The 18863-nt window shown below is 40.5% G+C and overlaps 1 protein-coding gene across 2 annotated transcripts in view; it reads left to right on the forward strand.

Annotated features, from left to right (window-relative positions):
* LOC148337257 (neural-cadherin) overlaps nucleotides 1–18863 on the forward strand; it is a 211861-nt gene that overhangs the window by 143087 nt on the left and 49911 nt on the right. For both annotated transcript variants that reach the window (XM_088296160.1, XM_088296159.1), the window contains exons 24-27: nucleotides 1071–1164; nucleotides 5880–6064; nucleotides 13149–13384; nucleotides 13649–13926. In XM_088296160.1, coding sequence (XP_088152286.1) covers nucleotides 1071–1164; nucleotides 5880–6064; nucleotides 13149–13384; nucleotides 13649–13926 — 793 coding nt within the window. The remainder of the gene's footprint in view (nucleotides 1–1070; nucleotides 1165–5879; nucleotides 6065–13148; nucleotides 13385–13648; nucleotides 13927–18863) is intronic.

Raw genomic sequence — 18863 nt, forward strand, 5'->3', positions numbered from 1 at the left:
TTTGCATTTTGGCCGTCAGCGCACACGTCTGCTGTAAAAAAGTCAACGCAGAGACAAAAACTTTTACTTTTTGTTTCGCTACCCTCAAGCAACATTTTCTCAACACATTGTTCGGGTTTCAAGCCAGTGTTTGGTTTTATAAACAGGCTTAGGGCTTCAAATTTGTTTGTGAGTTTCAAGAGTGGGTAAGGTGGCGTAGGTAAAGTCGGGTTTTCAAGCGATGCTTATGGTTTCGAAGGTGGGCTAGGGTTTCAAATAAATGTCATTTTAGAATTTCCTAAGGATGCTGTTGAAGCCATGGGTAGGGTTTTAAAAATGAGTTAGGGTTACTAAGTAGGTTTACTAGCCTGGGTTTAATTTCAAACAAGTGTTAGGGATTCAAAGTTGAGTTTTAAGACATAGGTTGGGGGTCAAAAAAGGGTTTCGCTCCCAGTTAGCATTTTAAGTCAGGTCTAAAGGTTTGGTAGCTTTATAGTAAGGTGTCAAGACTGGTTTAGCAATTGAAATGAAAGTTTCCAGGCAATCTTAGGGTTTTAAAGGAGTTAGGATTTCAAATTAAGTTTTCAACCCATGATTAGGGTTTCAAGTAAGACGTAGTGGCATAAAATTTTAGTTCAAGCCAGGGTTTGGGCTTCAAATTCGGGTTTCAAACCTTAGTTAGGGTTTCAAATGAGGATATCTTTATTTTAGGATTTCTTCGCGAGGTAAGGATTTTAGATTACGGCATCAAGACAGCGTTAGAACAAGGCCAGAGTTTCAAGTTACAGTTTCAATGTTGCACATCAAGATTGCTTTCGTGTTTCGAAATAGGTTTGCAAGTCAAGGTGAGGGTTTGAAAAGTTTTAGATTGGAAAACCTGCTGCCACTTTTTTCAAGTTGTCTTCAAATGAACGCGTCGTATTGAAGGTTATTGCAAAGTCCCATCACGATATTTCTGGATACTGATTGGCTCGTCTACTTCCTATCATGTGACCTTCAGCACTCCTTCTCAGCCTCCCCCGCTTGAAGTGATCTTGAGCATTGAAAATTGAAATTGATTTTTCTGTTTGATTGTTTTTTGTTTCTCCTAGGCCGCATGCCCACCACCGTGCTTGGAAAAGTGTATGCGCCCGACCTGGACGACTGGGACAACAAGACGTACGTCTTCGAGGGACACGTACCCACGTAAGTCCTTCTCACCATCTTTATAAATGGAAATAAAGTACCCAAAGTCAAAAATACATCTCGAAAACAACAGAAAATTCTTCACTCTTTTAAATTATGGTACATTCGGGATATATATTGTCGACTTAAATACACAGGATTTTGAATATCTGACATTAGAGGTGTTTATACATTAAATCTAGTACATTAAAGGTTTATAGACTTCAAATTATCGACGTATAGACATTTGAATATTAAAACTGGTTCACTAGAGTGTACACGTAGTCCCATTCGCAGACAGTATGCAGCGATAAAACTCTGGAAGTCGTGATCAATATGTGCCGCCAGTTGCTGATGGCCTGACAAGGAAATAAGGCTTCTACTTTCTTTGGCCGAATCACCGGCGATCCATAAGGAGCGCATTCATTAGTTCTGCTGGCCGCGATTGATGTGCGCGCCGCCAACATCTGGCCCCTATTCCACTCGTCCACGTCTGGCCTCCATCTTTGCATTATTCACACGTCCATCAATCACCACAACTAAGCCAACGCGGGAAACTTGGGGGATTTCTTCCGCTGATTAAATTTACTGCGAGATTATAGCAAAAATCCATCATGTGCCCATACTGCTCAACTGACACGTAATCAGCTCTTTAATATGCGTATCTCCTTTTGTAGTCCAAAAGTGAGTCCATACCCCATGAAAAAAAGCTAAAACAAAAAGTCTGGCGTCATTCAATTAATTTACCAGAAACTACCATTTCCCAAACTTTTTAAACAACATAACACCTTTAATACCCTAACAAAGGTGGTGCACCCACTCTCCTTGATACACACTCATAAAAGCCAAACATAACCCCTCATCATTTTCTTTGCCTATAAAAAGCTTTTCCAAAATTTTTCCAGCCACGCACCGCCTTCAAAATCTGTTCGGATTAGGTGCACCTACTATCCTCTGTACACACACTGAAAAAATGGCAAATGAAACGCCATCACACCATATTTTTTGGTCTTTAGCAGCTATATTCTAAATCTTTTAATGAATGCACGCCCTTTAAAATGTCGAAAGAGTTGGCGCACCCTTTCCACACTATACCAAATACCCATTTTTGTTTTTTACCGGCCTTTTTTCAAACTGTTTCGACCACGCACCCCCGTCAAAATACAGAGTTGGAACACCCCCTCTCCCCTGTGCACACCTCGTCTCTCCCTGATAAAAAAAAGTTTTCTAAACTTTTCAGGCCACACACCCGCTTCTATATCCAAAAAGATTTGGCGCACCCCTGTTTGATGTCCCACGCCTTGGAAAAAACAAAGTCCCAATGTACATACTGTATTTCATTTGTGTATAACTTCCTTATGCCAAACTTTTTAAGCCTCACACACTCTTCAAAATCCTCACAGAATTGGCACACTCATTCTCCCGTGCACACCGGAAAAACAAATGTTCAAAACACCTTCATCATCGACATTAGTTGTCTATCAATCCCTGTTCGCTAACTTTTCAAGCCACATAGACAATGTGGAAGCATCAGATTGCATCCTTTCCTTCTTTATCTTTATCTCAGCGGGTTCATTTCCCGGTGATCTTTGTCCCCTTCGTAAAAAAAACGAGTGCTTTAACGGGATGCGTGTCGTAGCTCACCGTGTTGCTCTTTACGTATCGTTGTTTTATTGCGCCGCTTCCCTCGCACCTTCTTTTTTTATGAGCAGATGTAAACGCTTGCTGTCACCTCAAACCTTCTCCGTGAATTTCTCATGTGGATAAATACAGTATCTATCAATCTATCTATTGAGTAGTCGTGTGCGAGTTGTTGCTTTTAAAACTGCTGAAGTATTCAAAGTACTTTTGATTGCGGCACGATGTGCAATGTGGCACGGCGCCGCTCCTTTTTGTTTAGTCGCACCCTACGAGAAAAGTGTGGCTTTTGAACAGGTGTGTGGTCGACTTTTTATAGCCACTATTTGTTCTAAATAAATGATCATTATCAGACCAATTAAAATAAACAGATTAATCCAGCTGCACGTTACAATGTTGGGGAATCATTGAAGTCCAATACTTAAGTAGATGTACTTGATTACTGTCCACCATTGATGGCAAGTGTTCTTCCTAATCAAACAAACTAATTACCTCGACGAGAAGACAGAAAACGTGTTTTGGCTCATTTATCAGCTTCCCACCGTGGCGCCTTACTGCTTCCGTCTATCATTGTCCCACAGGGACGTTGATTCACGTCGGGAAATGGAGTAAACACTAAAACGGGGCATAAAAGACATCGTAAAAGCGCGCGATGGAGTGTTTTCATCCCCTTTTCTATTTTATCCTCTGAAAAGAAGGTTGGAGGGGGAGGAAGAAGAGGAGGTTGTACTTTAAAGCCTCGTTAACACCTCGTCGACGCCTCACTTTCGCACTTTAGTTTGGCGGGGCGCTCCACTTTTATTTGTCGTCGTTGTCGTGAGACTGCAGGAAAAGTTTGATGCGTCTAAGGCAGTGCCAATCGTTCGTTCGCGCGCACGCGCACAAAAACGGGCTACAAATGTGATCATAAATACATACAAAAAAAAATACATAAATAAATCATTACACGAAAGTAAATAAAATGTAAATGAATATATCAATGAAAATTAGAATTTCAAAAATTATGAATAAATCCAATTAAAAGAAAATACACCTAGTTTCAAATTTGGTGTAAATGAAAAATATAAAAGGTTGATAGAAAAAAAATGAGGTTACATCGTGCACTCCATTTACAATTTGCAGCTAGAACTACATTTAACACTAAAATTTACAATTTATATCCTATTGAAACAATAATGATTATGAATAAGGAATTTGAAAAAATGCGACCACAGAGTGAAACTAATTCAATGACTGTAAATTGTAAATAAAGAATAAAACAGTCAATTGAAAAAAGACAAATGAAAAAAAGTTATGAAAGCAAAATACCGCTAATAGAGTGTAAGTAATGCAATTAAAAAAAGACACCATAAAAGTTTAAAAATAAGTCAACCACTGTTATTTTCAAAGAGACCACCATGCCTGAGGAAGAACAATCTATCAGAGACACGAAGTATGACAGATGAGCTTACAATCATTCACTTGGCACTCAAAAAACCTGTCGTGACGCGTGGGATTTAAACTCAAAACAATGCTGTCAAATTACCGGCAAACGGTGAAAATACAAAATTCTTAACAAAAAAAAAACTGAAATATCGGAACGAGGTCTGGAGTGAGTAATCTGCATGTGAGCTAAAGTGGGCCGTTGTGAGCCTTGAAACTCAAGGGCTGAAAATAAGAAACGGGAACCCGCGATCGAGGGGGTTTTACTGTAAATGAATTCAAACTAAATAAAAGAAAATTAAATAATATGTCAGCTAAATTGAGTAAATACTGTAAGTGAAAGGATGGATGGATGCAGTAAATTATGATGGACGGACAAACTGGATATTTTGAGCCTTATTTTGTGCATCTTGCGACTCATTTGCATTCCCCATTAAAGTGTGTGCGTGCGTGTTACAGTGCAGTATGGTTCATTGAGCACACACATCACAGTAGACCGATTGCAGTTGATGACTTTAATTAAGAGCGTGCGCACGCACACACACACACACACACGCATGCACACACAGACAAATGCAAGGTGTGCTTTTAATGATTAAAGGGCATCCTTAAAGAGACGCGCGGCAAGCTCACGGGTTTTTCTCGGCTAACACGGGGCCAGCGCGTCGGTGGCCCCCGACGGCTTTGTCTTGACCTTGTCTCAACATTTCCCATCACGCTGCTCGGCCGCAGGCGGCAACCATTTTAATTTATGAGCGAGAGCATCCGTCCCGTAATTGGACGAGCGACGCTCTGACCCGCGGCGCCCCCTAGAGACGTTCCCGGGGCGAGACGGAGTCAGACAATCGAGCCCTAATTGCTTCACGCTGGCTCCCCCCGAAGTGTCTGGAGGACTTTGGAGTTGTTTGGGGAGGCGGGAGAAGGTCACACTTTGACCAATCTGCCACGTTCATGCACGATATTTGTGCAACGCAGCTCCAATGCTGAGGCGAACTTTTTTTCAACCCCCTGCATTGGAAATCATGGAAATAATCTACAGGTCATGTTTTGCACCACTATCGTACGCAAGTGTAAAAATAAGCGAATCACTGGTAATAGCAAAATGATAACAATGATAAAATACATGTAATAACATGTTTATTTTTATTGACCGTATAACAGTGTAAAATTAAATGATGTAAATAGACAAATGGGAGAAAGAATACATGACTTATTGACCTAAGTGTTATGCAATTAATAATAAATTAGTTCACTGTGTAATAAAATAAATTCTTAAAATAATTCTCGACTCTTCTCCACATTTTGAAAAGTAAGTTCCTATTCGAATAAAAACGCAAAAAGAATTAGATGTGAATTGTTGACTCAAATAGAGAGAATTTAAGGATTGTCAATTGCAAAACATCCAAATGGCAAAACAGTCGATGTTAGCTTTCGGATCACACTTGTAGAGGCATTTTGGTGGAATAATTCTCATAGAAAAGCCCAGAAAAAGCTAATGAAATTATCTAATTATCTAACTGAGGTCACCTTCAATGTACAATTTGGAATTTGACAACTAAACGTGAAAATTGTGAACAGAGCTTTTGAATGATTTGATTGTCCTAAAATGTTGGAAAACAAAAAATGATCGTTAACTATTTGGAAATTGTTGTTTTGTTTTGTTTTTTTTCGGACAGCTACTTCATCTTGAACAAGCGCACAGGCTTTGTGATCATCAAGGAGAACGCCCCATGCGGCGATTATCAATTCCTGGTGCGCGTTTCGGACGGCGTTTGGCCGGACGCCGTCTCCGCGGTAACGGTGCACGTACGAGAGCTACCTGACGACGCCGTGCACAACTTGGCGTCGCTCCGCCTTGCAGGTAAGACCCACACGAAAGAGGAATAATTTACTTTTATCCTTTTCAAAAAATGTCAAAGATATATCTCAAACTCTGCAAATAATCAGAACATTTGATATATAGATATGTATTTTTTATTGAATTCATTTTAATTTAACGATACAATACATAAAAATAACTAGTTATTACTATTATTATTATTATATTATATTATTTCATTACTAGTTATTTTTTATTTCATTTTGAGTTTCTTTTTTTTTAATTTTGTTAGTTTTAATTCGTTTTCAGAGTGGGTTTGTTAGTTTTTATTTGTTTTCAAGATTTAAGTTCAAGATGAGAAAATAAAACAGTTAAAATAAAATTTTATGTAATAACGTAACCTAGACCTTAGTTTAGTAAACATTAAAGGGGAAGTCAACCCCCAATTTTTTTTGAACGAGATTATGTTATAAGCAGCCCCACTTGTGGAAACACAACATTCTGATTAATATTGTGTTTGTGGAATATGACTGAAGCAGTAAAATCCACCCGTTTTTGTGCATCGCATCGCGTGGCCACTTTGCCACTTTCTGTCGACTGGAAATGACATCACAGTTGCTCCCGGCTCAGATAACGATCAATTACGACTCATCTTCAGAAAACAGCTGACTCAGTCTGTCCAGTTGATTACGGTTGCCCAATTAGACACTTTGTGTTGAGCATGAAGGATGGTGCATATTTTTTATATTGCCTCCCAGGCAACATGCACACGCCCACACACGCACACGTGCACGCGCGCGCGCAGACCACATTTACCTGGTGTACGTCTCAGCTTCCGCCGTCTCCTCCACTTTACATTTGCCTGCGAGAAATAGGACACGGCTGAGGGGCTTTTACCATCTCTCAGATATTGAAATAGAACATTCCAAAGAGAGCCGCGCGGTTTGGAGGGAGAGGAAGGAAGGAAGGAGAGCGGTGTCTCGTCGGTGCACATAAAAGGATTTGTCTTGCGAAAGCACGGAGCAGGTAGATGAATGTGGCACGGAGCAGCCGGTGGAAACATTGCTCAGTTGGGCTCCAAAGAAACTGGAAATATACTCATGACACCTTCTTTTGATGGCAGCTGTCATGATTGCTTTCGCTTACACATGACCATCAAAATTGTGAATCAAATAACACAGTCATTTTTTTTTTTTTAATATTTTTTTCATTTATTAGAATGACAGCATGGAAGGTTAATATTATTCAATTATTGTCAATTCTCTCAATAATCAATAGTACATACCCCTTTATAAAAATCCAAAGAATATATCATCCCACATCTTTTCTGAAAATCAAAAAAATATATACAAATAAAATATTAACACCAGCAGCATTCGTAACTGAGATAGATGAACAGAGAGTAAATATATTAGAATTTTTCCAACTGCCATGGACGTTCATTTTCATGAAATTAAATCCGTCAACATTGATATTTTTTGGCTATGTTTTTCAATGGCTTGGTGTTGACGAGCAGCTTGACTGCGAAACTCGCATTAGAAAAACAAACCGATCACTGTTGATGGGGATGTTGCATCACTTGGTATTTGAGATCAGCACAGCCTTTGAGTTGAAGATAAACATGGGTTGACTTTCGTTGTTATCTTTGCATGATTCTTTTCATGCAAATCTATTTTCTCTGCTTTTTGGTCGGAAATTTATTTATTTATTTATTTTTTTAACCCAACCCCTCTTCAGAATCATAATACCCTTAATTGTCATTGTACTCAGTGTGCAATGAGATTAATTCAATTGTTAATTACTAAATAATGGAAAAGGCTAGAAGCAATCTTTTTTTTCCAGGTGAAAGAAGTGAGTATTATATTTTTTGGGGAAAGTTAACTGCTTGCATTGTCACGGAACAATATTTCCTGAAAGATGTGTCAGATTGCTCTACGTCTGGCTATATAGGTAGCTCTGCTTTGAAAATCGCTGACAATGCGAGTATTTGGTGTCAGAATCACTGCATAAAACTACAGGAAAGCAATTTTCTATCATCCAGTCTCGTTAGAGGTGCTGAACCAGGCGGGTGTGTCCTGTGAAAGTGAACAAATGAAATCTAATATTTTTGAGCCTCCATCTACGACGGGATAAGAAAATCTGACTTTGAGATCACCTGGAGGTGAGCGTGTGTAAGTGTGGGTGAGCTGCGCAATAATAAGCACTCTCATCGATTGGCCGTCAGCATGCTGGAGTCTTCTGAAAATATCCCAGTTGGAGCATTACTTACAGAGCGACTTGACTTTCTAAATCCCATTCCGGGGAACAAATGCAGAAAGCAATAACCGCGTGCGACTTGAATCGCTGCCGTGAGATTAATGCAAACTGCCGACATCACTGCACAACAGTCTTTGCCGCCTCACTATCTTGAAAAAGGCGGAAAAAGCAGAAAGTCCTTGAAAGTCCACAAAATCTCCCCCACTCACGACCCCCACTTGATGAAGAGCTCCTCTTGAGGGTTTGACCTTTAAAAGGCGGCACGGTCAAGTGAGAGATTGCCTAAATATTTCTCTCCCGTCTCGTGAGGCGTGTGAGGATCGATACTGCGGTGAAATTGGGAAAATATCTTCTGTGCTCCTTTAATCGTTTCTGCTTTCACTGTGCCCTTCTGTCTGTCCTGAAGGATGACGTTCGTTCATCCGTGGCTTAGCTTGGGAAAATCCAGCCTCGGGAGCTAGTTTCACTCAAGAACATGAATTTTGTCATGAGTAGCTCCGCAAAAAAAGCCACAAGAAGTCATGCCTGAAAAGAGGCATTAAGTCCACTAATTTGGTTTGAAGCGAACAGTTGAAGGATCATTTTTAGGTGTCTTTCAAAGATATGTCTTCATTATTTGCGGAGATGAATCAGCACCTGAAGGATTCACTAACAACAAGAAATTTGGTCACAATTTCAATCATAAATAGACTCATTTAAAAAGTCACAAGAAGCCTTGCTTGAATAGACAGGAAGTTGACCATTTTGATTTCGAGTAGCCATTGATTTAAAAAATACATATATTATTGAGCCCGCGTTACTCTGAGAAATCAGCCTTTAAACATCATATGGGTATTCTGCAAGTATCCTTGTGAAGATTTTGCGACTCCAGCAACAGTTTGGAGTCCTCGACTCTTCTTTCTCGCCTTCTTGATTGGAGTCTTCAATCAGACTTTGTGCTTTTTGTTGCCTTGGCAGTCCAATCAACTTGAGCAGCCGTTGAAGTAACTTGTTTGTAAGCTGTTGTTGTTTCTCAGAGTACTTTGCGACTCCTTCAAGGCATCGATCAAAACCTCGGGAGCCTTCAAAAACTCTTTAAAATAGTCCTCCACCACAGATGCCATTTAAAATCCTTTTTTTTTTTAAACATAAGAGTGTGTGTGCTGGATAATGTATTCAGATGGAGGCACACAGCCTGTAGGGAGGAGCGAGCAGCAGTGTGTTTGGATGTGCGCCAGGTGCAGAGGCTGTCACAGAGTGTTAGAACTTACCAGGCTTTCCCCTGCAGCCCACTTTACTCCCGACCGTCTCCCTGTCGGCCCTCGTCCGTCCTCCTCCGCCCGGATGGATGGATGAGAGCTGACGTTTGCCTCCGACTTTCAGTCGGCGCTCATCCGACCTCCTTTTTAAGATCCTGTCTGAATAGCTCGGTTTTCATGGATAGACAATGGATGATAGAAGGTTACATGTGAATGGATGGATGATTGGTGGATTGTTTGTTTGGATTGATTGTTGGATAGATGGAGGGCCGTTCAGGTTGTTGAACAGGTAGATGAATGGATGTAGGGGTGCAGCTGGGTAAATGATAGATGGCTAGAAGGATGATAGATGGTGTGGGTCGATAAGGGGTGAGTCGTAAGGCTTATGTGTGGATGAACAGAGGGATGGGCAGATGGCAATTGATATATGGATGTGGATGCAGATGATGGATGGATGGACGGATGGATGGATAGAAGGATGGTGGACTGGTAGATGATGGACTGGACAGTGGAGTGTTGGATGGATGCGCAGGTGGTTATAGCTGGATGCTGATGAAAGGAATTTTGGTTGGATGAATGGAAGACAGATGGATGGAGGATTCTAGTTGGATTTTTGGATGATAAATGTTAATGGATGAATGGATGGATGGATGATGGATGGAGGGTGACTAGATGACTGACAGATTATTGCTGGTTGGGTAGATGTTGGCTGGCTTGATGGATGGATGGCTGGATGAATGTTGGATGATGGGTGGATTCTTGCTTTGGTGGATGAGTGGAGGGGTGCTTGGTTGGATGATAGATGGATAAAGAGATGGTTAGATACGCTGAAGAATGGTGTGTTGAATTTACTCAATTTTATTTTGTAAAGCGGCTGCACACAATATAATCATTCTGATTAGGACACATTTGAAATAAATCTATCATCTACGTCTGGATCTATATCGATTTTTAAGTGATGTTTAGTCTACTTAACGCATGTGTCTGGAGCCAGATGATTTTATTGTGTTCTTTCACTTGCCGAAATGAAATTGAGTAAATTCAGATTACCATTTTTTCCAGACTATCTAGCTGGCTGAAGGAATGTTTGGATGCATGATTGGACGGTTTTTAGTGGGATGGTTGATGGCTGGATGATAGGTGAATGAATTGTTGGATGATGGCCTAACAGAGGGCCAGATGCCTGGGTTGTTGATGGATGGATCGATGGACGGATGGCTGAATATGCAGACAAACGGATGGATGGATTTAAGGACGTGCAGATGGATAACGGATGGATGACTCTTAGACTGAATTCAGGATTATTGTACCACGCTGTAAGAAGTGTCACTCCCCATTACGTTTGTTCTTACGCACAAGCGGACATGGATTTGTTACACTGGGCTACACAATCTTTGTTGTGATAGGTCTGACAGATGTTTTAATGTAATGATTAGGTGCAGATTCCAAAACTGTTCACAGTTTTTCCTCAATCACGTCAAGCTTTTGAGCTCATAGAGGGTAAAATGTGAAAAAAAAAAAGTGCTAAAAAAAAAAAAATGACTGCACTTTTGGTATCAGCATGCCAATTTTAGTTTGAATCAGCATAAAAACCTAACTCAACATATTTTTATTTTATTTTTTTAGTTTCAATTTGGTCCACCGTGTTCTGAGCCGTGACCCAATACTTTTGTCCGCCCACTGCTTGTTTTTGTTTGTTCTTTGCCAAACGCGGCTGATGAAAGAAGAAAGTCAGGACTGGCGGATGATGAATGAAGGATGAAACGCTCCCTCGAATTTTACACTCCACTTCTCTCTGACTTGTTGAGGACTCTCACCAATGTGTGCATGCGTGCTTGCGTATGCGCGTGTGTGTGTGCGTGTGTGTGCGTGTCATCACTCCCAGCTGAGGAAGTGTCTTTGATGCGTGCCTTTCCTCTGATATCCTTGTTTTTCTCTCAGCGGGAGGAAAAAAAGACAAAAACAAATGCGGCACAGTCATTTACGTTGATCTATTGTTACATTTCATTCATTTTTATTCATAAATAAATAAATTGTGTGCCATGTTTGTGCACAGATGCGCTTCACTTAAGACAATTTCAACACGGGCTGTGATGAAAGCCTCCCGTGTAGCCTGTCAATCAATAGAAGACAACAAGTATCACAATGTGTGTCAATTAGCTGTCATCATGAACTAACAATCAAATTAGGCCTCCTGTTGTTGTTTTTCTTTCAAGTACGGTATTTAGTCTCGCTCACCAGTGGCTCTTGGTCCTCTTTCAAAGAAGCCCTTTGGATATTTTGCTTCCTTTTTAAGTGTTTGGCTTCGTTTCTCAGCCGTCAAAAATCAAAAGGAGAATACGAAGCGCACATGCAAAGCCGAGGGGTAAATACTTTCCAAGCTTTTCTTCATAGCCTTCTTTGACACCCTACCCCTGGTTTCAAACCCTACTTTTAAATTGCAACACTGGCTTTAAAGTTAAAACCCTACTTGATACACAAACTCTGACTTAAACTAAAAAAAAACATAAAACTGTCTTTCAACCCCAAGCTTCAAACCCGACTTTGAAACCCTAACACAGGCTCAAAACCCTAACACAGGCTTGAAACACTAATCCTGATTTGATAGAAACCCAACTTTGAAACTGTAAAACTGGGTTGAAATCTCAACATTGTCTTTATACTTTAATTATACTATAACTTCAAAAAGTAACCCCCACTATACTCCTACTTTCACACCCTAATAGTGGCTTGAAGCCTTAATTGTTTAAAGCTAAGCTAACTTGAGATCTTGCCATCAAAACCACTTTGAAAAACTCTCTTAAAACCCTACTTTACAATTGTTGCACTAGGCTTGAAACCCTAACATTGTCTTCAAACGCTCCTTTAAAATCCTATCCCTTGCTTGAAACCCTAACCCTGACTTGAAACCCTACTTCCCAATCCGAACTCTGGCTTACCCAAAATTGAAACCCGAACCTGACTGAAAAGGCTACTTAGGTACCCTAGCCCTGGCTTCAAACCCTAACTTGAAATCTTCGATTGATGGGAGTACTGCCATAAAATCCCAATTCCAAACCCTAACCCTGACTCGCTGTGGTGGAATGGCCGACACCGCGGTGGTGAATAAAACATAAGTTGACTGCTCTCTGGCGCTCTGCGCTTGTGATTGGAAATTAAGCTGTTAAATTGTCCAGAGTGTAATTACCTTGAACTGGAGCATTTGCATATTCACCCGCACACACACAAACATTCCAAACAACAAGAACCTTTTTTCAATAATTCATCCATACAGCTTTGGTCGTATGAATTGAAATGGTTTCGTTAATGACTTTCCATCAACCTGAGTGCAATTGCTGCTCCAGCAAGAGAGAAGTTCGAGCCTCCTATGAGATGATTTGATTTCATTTTATTTATTTATTCTTTTTTTTTTTTTTAATTTTGAGAATAAATACGTCTTTTCCAGAACAAAAGGTAAAATATCATGAAGCCAAAGTTGCCCTTTTGAAATTAACTTATTGAAATGGGACTTTCATCCTTTGTTCAAATGTTTTGAGAAAAATACTTTATTGTTCTAAGATTGCTCCTTTTGTTGTGTAAAATTCAAATTTTTTAACCTGAGTTTTTTTTTTTTTTTCTCCAATGTGTCGCAGACATGACGGCCAAGGAGTTCCTGGAGCCAAGGGGCAAGCAGCGCAGCCGTTACGTGCTGCTGTCCGACTTCCTGTCCGAGATGTTGTCCGTGTCCGCGTCTGACGTCAACGTCTTCAGCCTGAGCGACGTCCCCGGCCGCATGCTGGACGTGCGCTTTGCCGTGCGCGCCGGCGGCACCGCTACCTTCCTGCACCCCGAGAAGATGCACGGATACCTGGCGGCGCACAAACAGAAGGTCGGTTAGCTGGCTACTAGGAAGTAGGGCTCTGAATATAAATATTCCATCAAAATAAATGAATGATAAAAATGACTAAGATGAAATAATACAAAATTAATTAAAATGTTGAACTAACATAGCATTCAGATCACGGTAAGCTTTTAAAATACTAGAACATCGGCTTAAAGCCCTAACCCCGACTTAAAACCCTAATTTGAAACTTTAAAACACTTAAACACTCGCCCTGACTTGAACCGCTCCGACATTTCTGCTTCCTCGCAGCTGCAGTCCTTCCTGCAGGTACGGGTCTACCAGGTGCGCATTGACGAGTGCCCGCAGTCGCAGTGCGGCGGGGCGGGTGGCTGCGCCAGTGCGGTGGACATCCGGGACGCGCCCACGGTGGTGGACTGCGGCTCCATGACTTTGGTGTCCATCACGGTGGAGGCGGCCGCCGTCTGCGCCTGCCCGGGCCGCCAGCAGGTGCATCAGCCCTGCGACGCTTACCCCAGGAACCCGTGCTTCAACGGGGGCGTGTGCGTGGACACCCAGCACGGCTACAGGTCAGCTGTGGATTGTTTTTAATCACTATTACTATTATTTGCTGTGGTGCGAGACGATGATTATCAGAAAAATCTGATGGGAGGAGCTATTGTATTTCATGTACATTGTGTGTGCATGCGTGACACTTTTATTTACTATGCGGATTATTGTCTCATCGCCTAAATTATTACGTCATGTTTATGGTGTGTATGTGTCTGACCAAGCGTACTTATTTGGCTTTGTAGATTAATTATAGTCTCTGTTCATTTCAATTGTCCATGGTGGTGGTCATCATAAAGACCAGAGCACATTCACGTATACGTGTTCATATTAGATTGAGCATGTCGTAATTCTTTTTTTTTTCTCGTTGTTCATTATTTGTAGTCATCATGGCTACTTGGGAATAAGCGTGATCACATTAATTATACGTACAATGTACATTACATGTGACAAAGCGTGCCGTACGTTTATTCACTCGATGGATTATTTCACTTTCTTCATTTTATCGTTGAAGGTGGTGGTTTTGATGAATAACTGGCCAACGGAAATGTGTGAACATGCCTTAGATGTTGTTTTTTTTTTTTTTTTGGAACGCTGTGTGTCACGTGAGGAACGGGATTTGGACCCAAAAACCGACGTAAATGTCTTTATATAGAAATTCCAAGTAAAAAAAAAAAAGAAGGGCTGGATTCAGAACACATGGAAGAAAGTCCATGTCCAAATCCTCACTCAAAGAAAGCTTGACTTAAAGACAATGTGTCACTGAGAAACTCGATCTTAAATACTCTAAAGCATCAACCCTTTATGACATTATAAAAGAACAGAGCGTAAAAGGACCATAGCAACCGCGTAGCGACTCATACATTCAGATATGTCACAACACGGTGGATTATTTCTTGTCCTTCATTTTTTTTTTCCACAACAAGCGCAGAGCTTATGAAACAGCACTTTCCTGGTATTGTCATACTTTTGCAGAATGCATTTTGTTGATGCATTAGTGAGTCACAAATGTCAGTGTAATTATAATCACAAAAACGGATCCCCCTTTGGTCAGTGCTCGCCACCGCGTCTTTTTGTCGCAGAAACCTGCTCGCCTGGTACGCCGCCAGCACATCAATAATTCATAAGATGTCATCAAGTCCCGCACGGTTGCCAGTTTTGTCTGGAATTAGATCGACCCTCTCTCCCGGCTTATTATTTATTGAACGCAAACAAATGCCACCAGCGGCTCGGAGGCCTGAGCATGTCAACATGTGATTGGAGGGGACTTATGGGTAATGGAGTCCCGGAGAATGGAGTCGGTATGAATTGAGGAGCACAGTCATGTTCATGGTCATTAATAAAAAAGCAAAGAAAATCACTACATAAGCGTTGCCTTTCATAACAAATGAAGGACAGGGCAAGGCGGCTCAAACAGATAAATGACTCTGAAAACAGTATCGAAATTGTTTTGATTTTTTTTTTTCCTGGTCATGTTTGCTGCTAGGCAGAATTTGTGGGGCACAGATGATGAAATAAATCCTGTAACACTCAGGATTGTGACAAGACAGAGTCATTGCTGCCTCACACAGCAAATGAAAAGCTAGGAAAGTCCACATGCCCCAAATGGAACCACCCCCAAAAACATTTTTCTGGTTTATTGCTAGGCGGGATTGTGGGATTCAACCTTTTGAATGCATAGACCAGGGAAATATACTGTATTTGCTCTTTAACTCCTTAAAAGAGCTACATTTCTTTTTTCAAATGAATAGGTATAGAACTATTGGCAAAGGAAAGTCAATCGGCCCAAATGAAATCACTTAAAAACTGCGGCAACAGGAATATTTAACAAAACACTATTGTTGCTATTCCATTTTTATGCCCTTTAGCGCCACCTGCTGACTCTGGCATGACTCCATCGAATGCCGATTTGCCACCTGCATTGTAAATATTTCTTTGTGTACATTACCTGCTTGATTAGGTGCCAAAGCCCCAAGAGACGAGCTCCCAAAAAGCACTTTTCTCTCTACAGTGTCAGAACACAAATATGCAAATGTCTCCGTGGGGGGGCGGCATTAAAACACGGACTGGCAACAATTGGATATTTATTCGCATTTAAGACTCCCCGTTGGTAGTTTATTGCTCAACCCCCTGCCGGGTATTGAAACGTACCCCTGCTTCCGGACGACTCCCCTGCCGCCATCATGTTTCCGCCCAACGCTGCAGGTGATTATCGCTAATTGTTAGCCATCATCGCAGATGGTTTGCAAGGGGGAAACAAATAACTACCACATACTCATCCTAAGTATCTCTGGGTGACCTATATTGGGGCCATGAAATTGTACTTAATTGTAAAGAATATTCTACTCCAAATATTTAGTGTGTCTTGTATTTTTTTGCCCAATCAGATTTCAGCTTCTACTTTGTAATTGTTTCCATGTCAGTCTGGTCTGCCGAGGTCCATGTAACTTCAAACTATTTCAGCAATGGGACTGCTTCTTTAATGAGTCGGAGTTTCATTTCATTCAGGCACGGCCAGAACGCTAGCCATCATTGACGTCAGAATTTCTCCCTCATGTAATTGGTTGGTAAAAAGCAAGCCAAATTCAATGAGCAAAAAAGTCTGCTCACATAGAAATGTGAGAACTATTTTTTTGCGTTCACAAAATTTGAATTTTTCCACACAATTTAAAAAAAATGATAAAAAAAAAATCCCATTGAAATGATGGAAGACATTTTTCACGTTTAGTTCTCTCCTCATTCAGCCATTGAAATCATTCCATCTTTACTTGTCACATGTCATTATTTTTTTATATGGTACTTATTCATTTATGTTTTTTTTTTAATGAGATAAAATAAATACCAGTACACACTAGTTACCAGTGAATATGGGCTAAATACTTGAATTGACATTGAAAAGAATTGTTGCCTGACAGAATATTCATCACATATTCCGGTCTTTTTTTAAAATGTTTGGCTTTATGTTAATGCCATTGTAAAAAAAAAAAATGCATAGTTGCAAAGGTTTTTTGCAAACACAATTTTTATGACTATTGTGGTGACAAGCAAAAATGATTTTGGTAATTATTCTATTGATCTTAGGACGTGTATTTATGCATAAAAAAAATGCTTCCTGACATTTCAATTCCGGGCACTTTTTTTATTATAATTGGAATTGTTCTAAACGTTTCCTTGCTCAACCGATGACTACATTCCAACTTCAAACTATTTGGATTCAATGAAGACATAAAGTGAACATTTTTTTTACATTGCAATAATTCCATCTCTTTCACACTTTCACACTTCCAGATTTTCCACACTAAAATTCCAAAATATATACCTACGTTGGCATGTTAGCATTTGAGCAACCCTCATTGCAATTACCATCGCGGAGGGCTTTCCTTCCCTCCACGTATAAGAAACGACAAAGAAAGTTATAATGGAAATCAACCAGCGTCACAGGCACAGATTGTGTTCCAATTTGGAGGTTCTGCTCGATGTTTTTTCTTTGATATACTTCGTTTGAAATTTGAGGCCCTGGTGCTGCACAGGCCCTGCCCCTCCATCACTGTTGCATCACATTTGGATACTACTGTAGCCAAGAGTTACGCATACAACTAATTAGCTGCTTTATTCGTCAGAAGGCGACTTAAATACTCGTCGGCGGCAAATCTTCAAAACAAACATTTCATCTCCACAGGTTCCCCCCCCACCCCAAGACGGCGGCTTGGAAGTGAATTGTTAATCGAGGGCTTGCTGATGGACGTCAACAATGTATGTTAGATAGAGAGCTCTTTATTTCACCACGGTGCTTGAGAAGTGTGAGGGGAAAAGAAGAGTTGGCATCTTCTGTCTGCTTTAATTGGTTTCAAAGAGGCATTCACACGCTCCATTAGACATGTGAGAGCTGTGCGGCAATGCTGCCATTACGCTAAATCTTCACGTCGAGGACTTTGTTTTGAGTTGTTGGCGCAAACGTGACAAAAGTACACAGTCTGTACAAAAAGATTACCGATATGCATGTCAACTCAATAAGTAAATAAATAAAAGACTTAACATATCGAAGTACTGATTGAACTCCTGTTCTAACATGAAAGTGGAAAGAAAAAGTCTGAAATTGGAACTGTAATACATTTTTCATTTCAATTTGTGCAGAAAGTCCATGTGAATGCTGAAAGGCTGTGTGAATACCGCAAGTGTTCAAATGTAAAATGAGGAGTGTGAATTTGGTTTGAATCAGTCAAGGAGGAAGTCAAATGATAAGTAAAGTCTTTCTCAATTTGGTAATTTTATAGTGAAAAATAATTCCCCAGATTTCCTGAATGAGACAAACAATTAAAAGGTACATGTCAGAATTTGGTTTAAAAATGTACGTTGTGAAAAATAGTTCTCAAAATGTCCTGAATACGAAACGTAGAATTGTGTATAAAGTAGGACATCAGGGAATGTGAAAAAGAGGATGAGGACCACAACTTGAAATCGTAGTGGTTTAAAACGTTAGAGAAATCTGGAATGGCAAATGCTGTCTGAACAAAAAACATTGTGGGGTTTTTTTGGGGGTGGGTGCAAAATGACATAAGTAAATGCGCTATTTACACAGTAATAAAATTCTGACCATTGTTGTAACGTTAACAACAATGCGAAGAAAATCCTTGATGACATCCAGATCCAAACCAATAGTTCATTTTTGGCCCACACCTCAGCAATATTTCAAGAAAAGCAGTTGGCATGATGGCCAGGAAAAAAAAATAGTTCAAATTCCCTCCCATTGCCCAAATCTCTTCTTTCCCATAATTTCCATTGAAAGTTTCCAACCTTGAAAATTCCTGAAATTTTGCAAGCCAACTTGTGAGTGCTGCTATGTAAATGAGACGCCAGATTTGGCTTAGCTACCGAGCGACCAATCAAACAGCAATCTGAAGAGCTGGAACAGACGCCCAAGGCTACCCAGACACAATTCGAAATGAGGCTGCCAGGA

The sequence above is a fragment of the Idiotropiscis lumnitzeri genome, chromosome 5 (genome assembly GCF_059441095.1).
Source record: "Idiotropiscis lumnitzeri isolate Australia: NSW breed Sydney's pygmy pipehorse chromosome 5, RoL_Ilum_1.0, whole genome shotgun sequence".
Classification (NCBI taxonomy): domain Eukaryota; kingdom Metazoa; phylum Chordata; class Actinopteri; order Syngnathiformes; family Syngnathidae; genus Idiotropiscis; species Idiotropiscis lumnitzeri.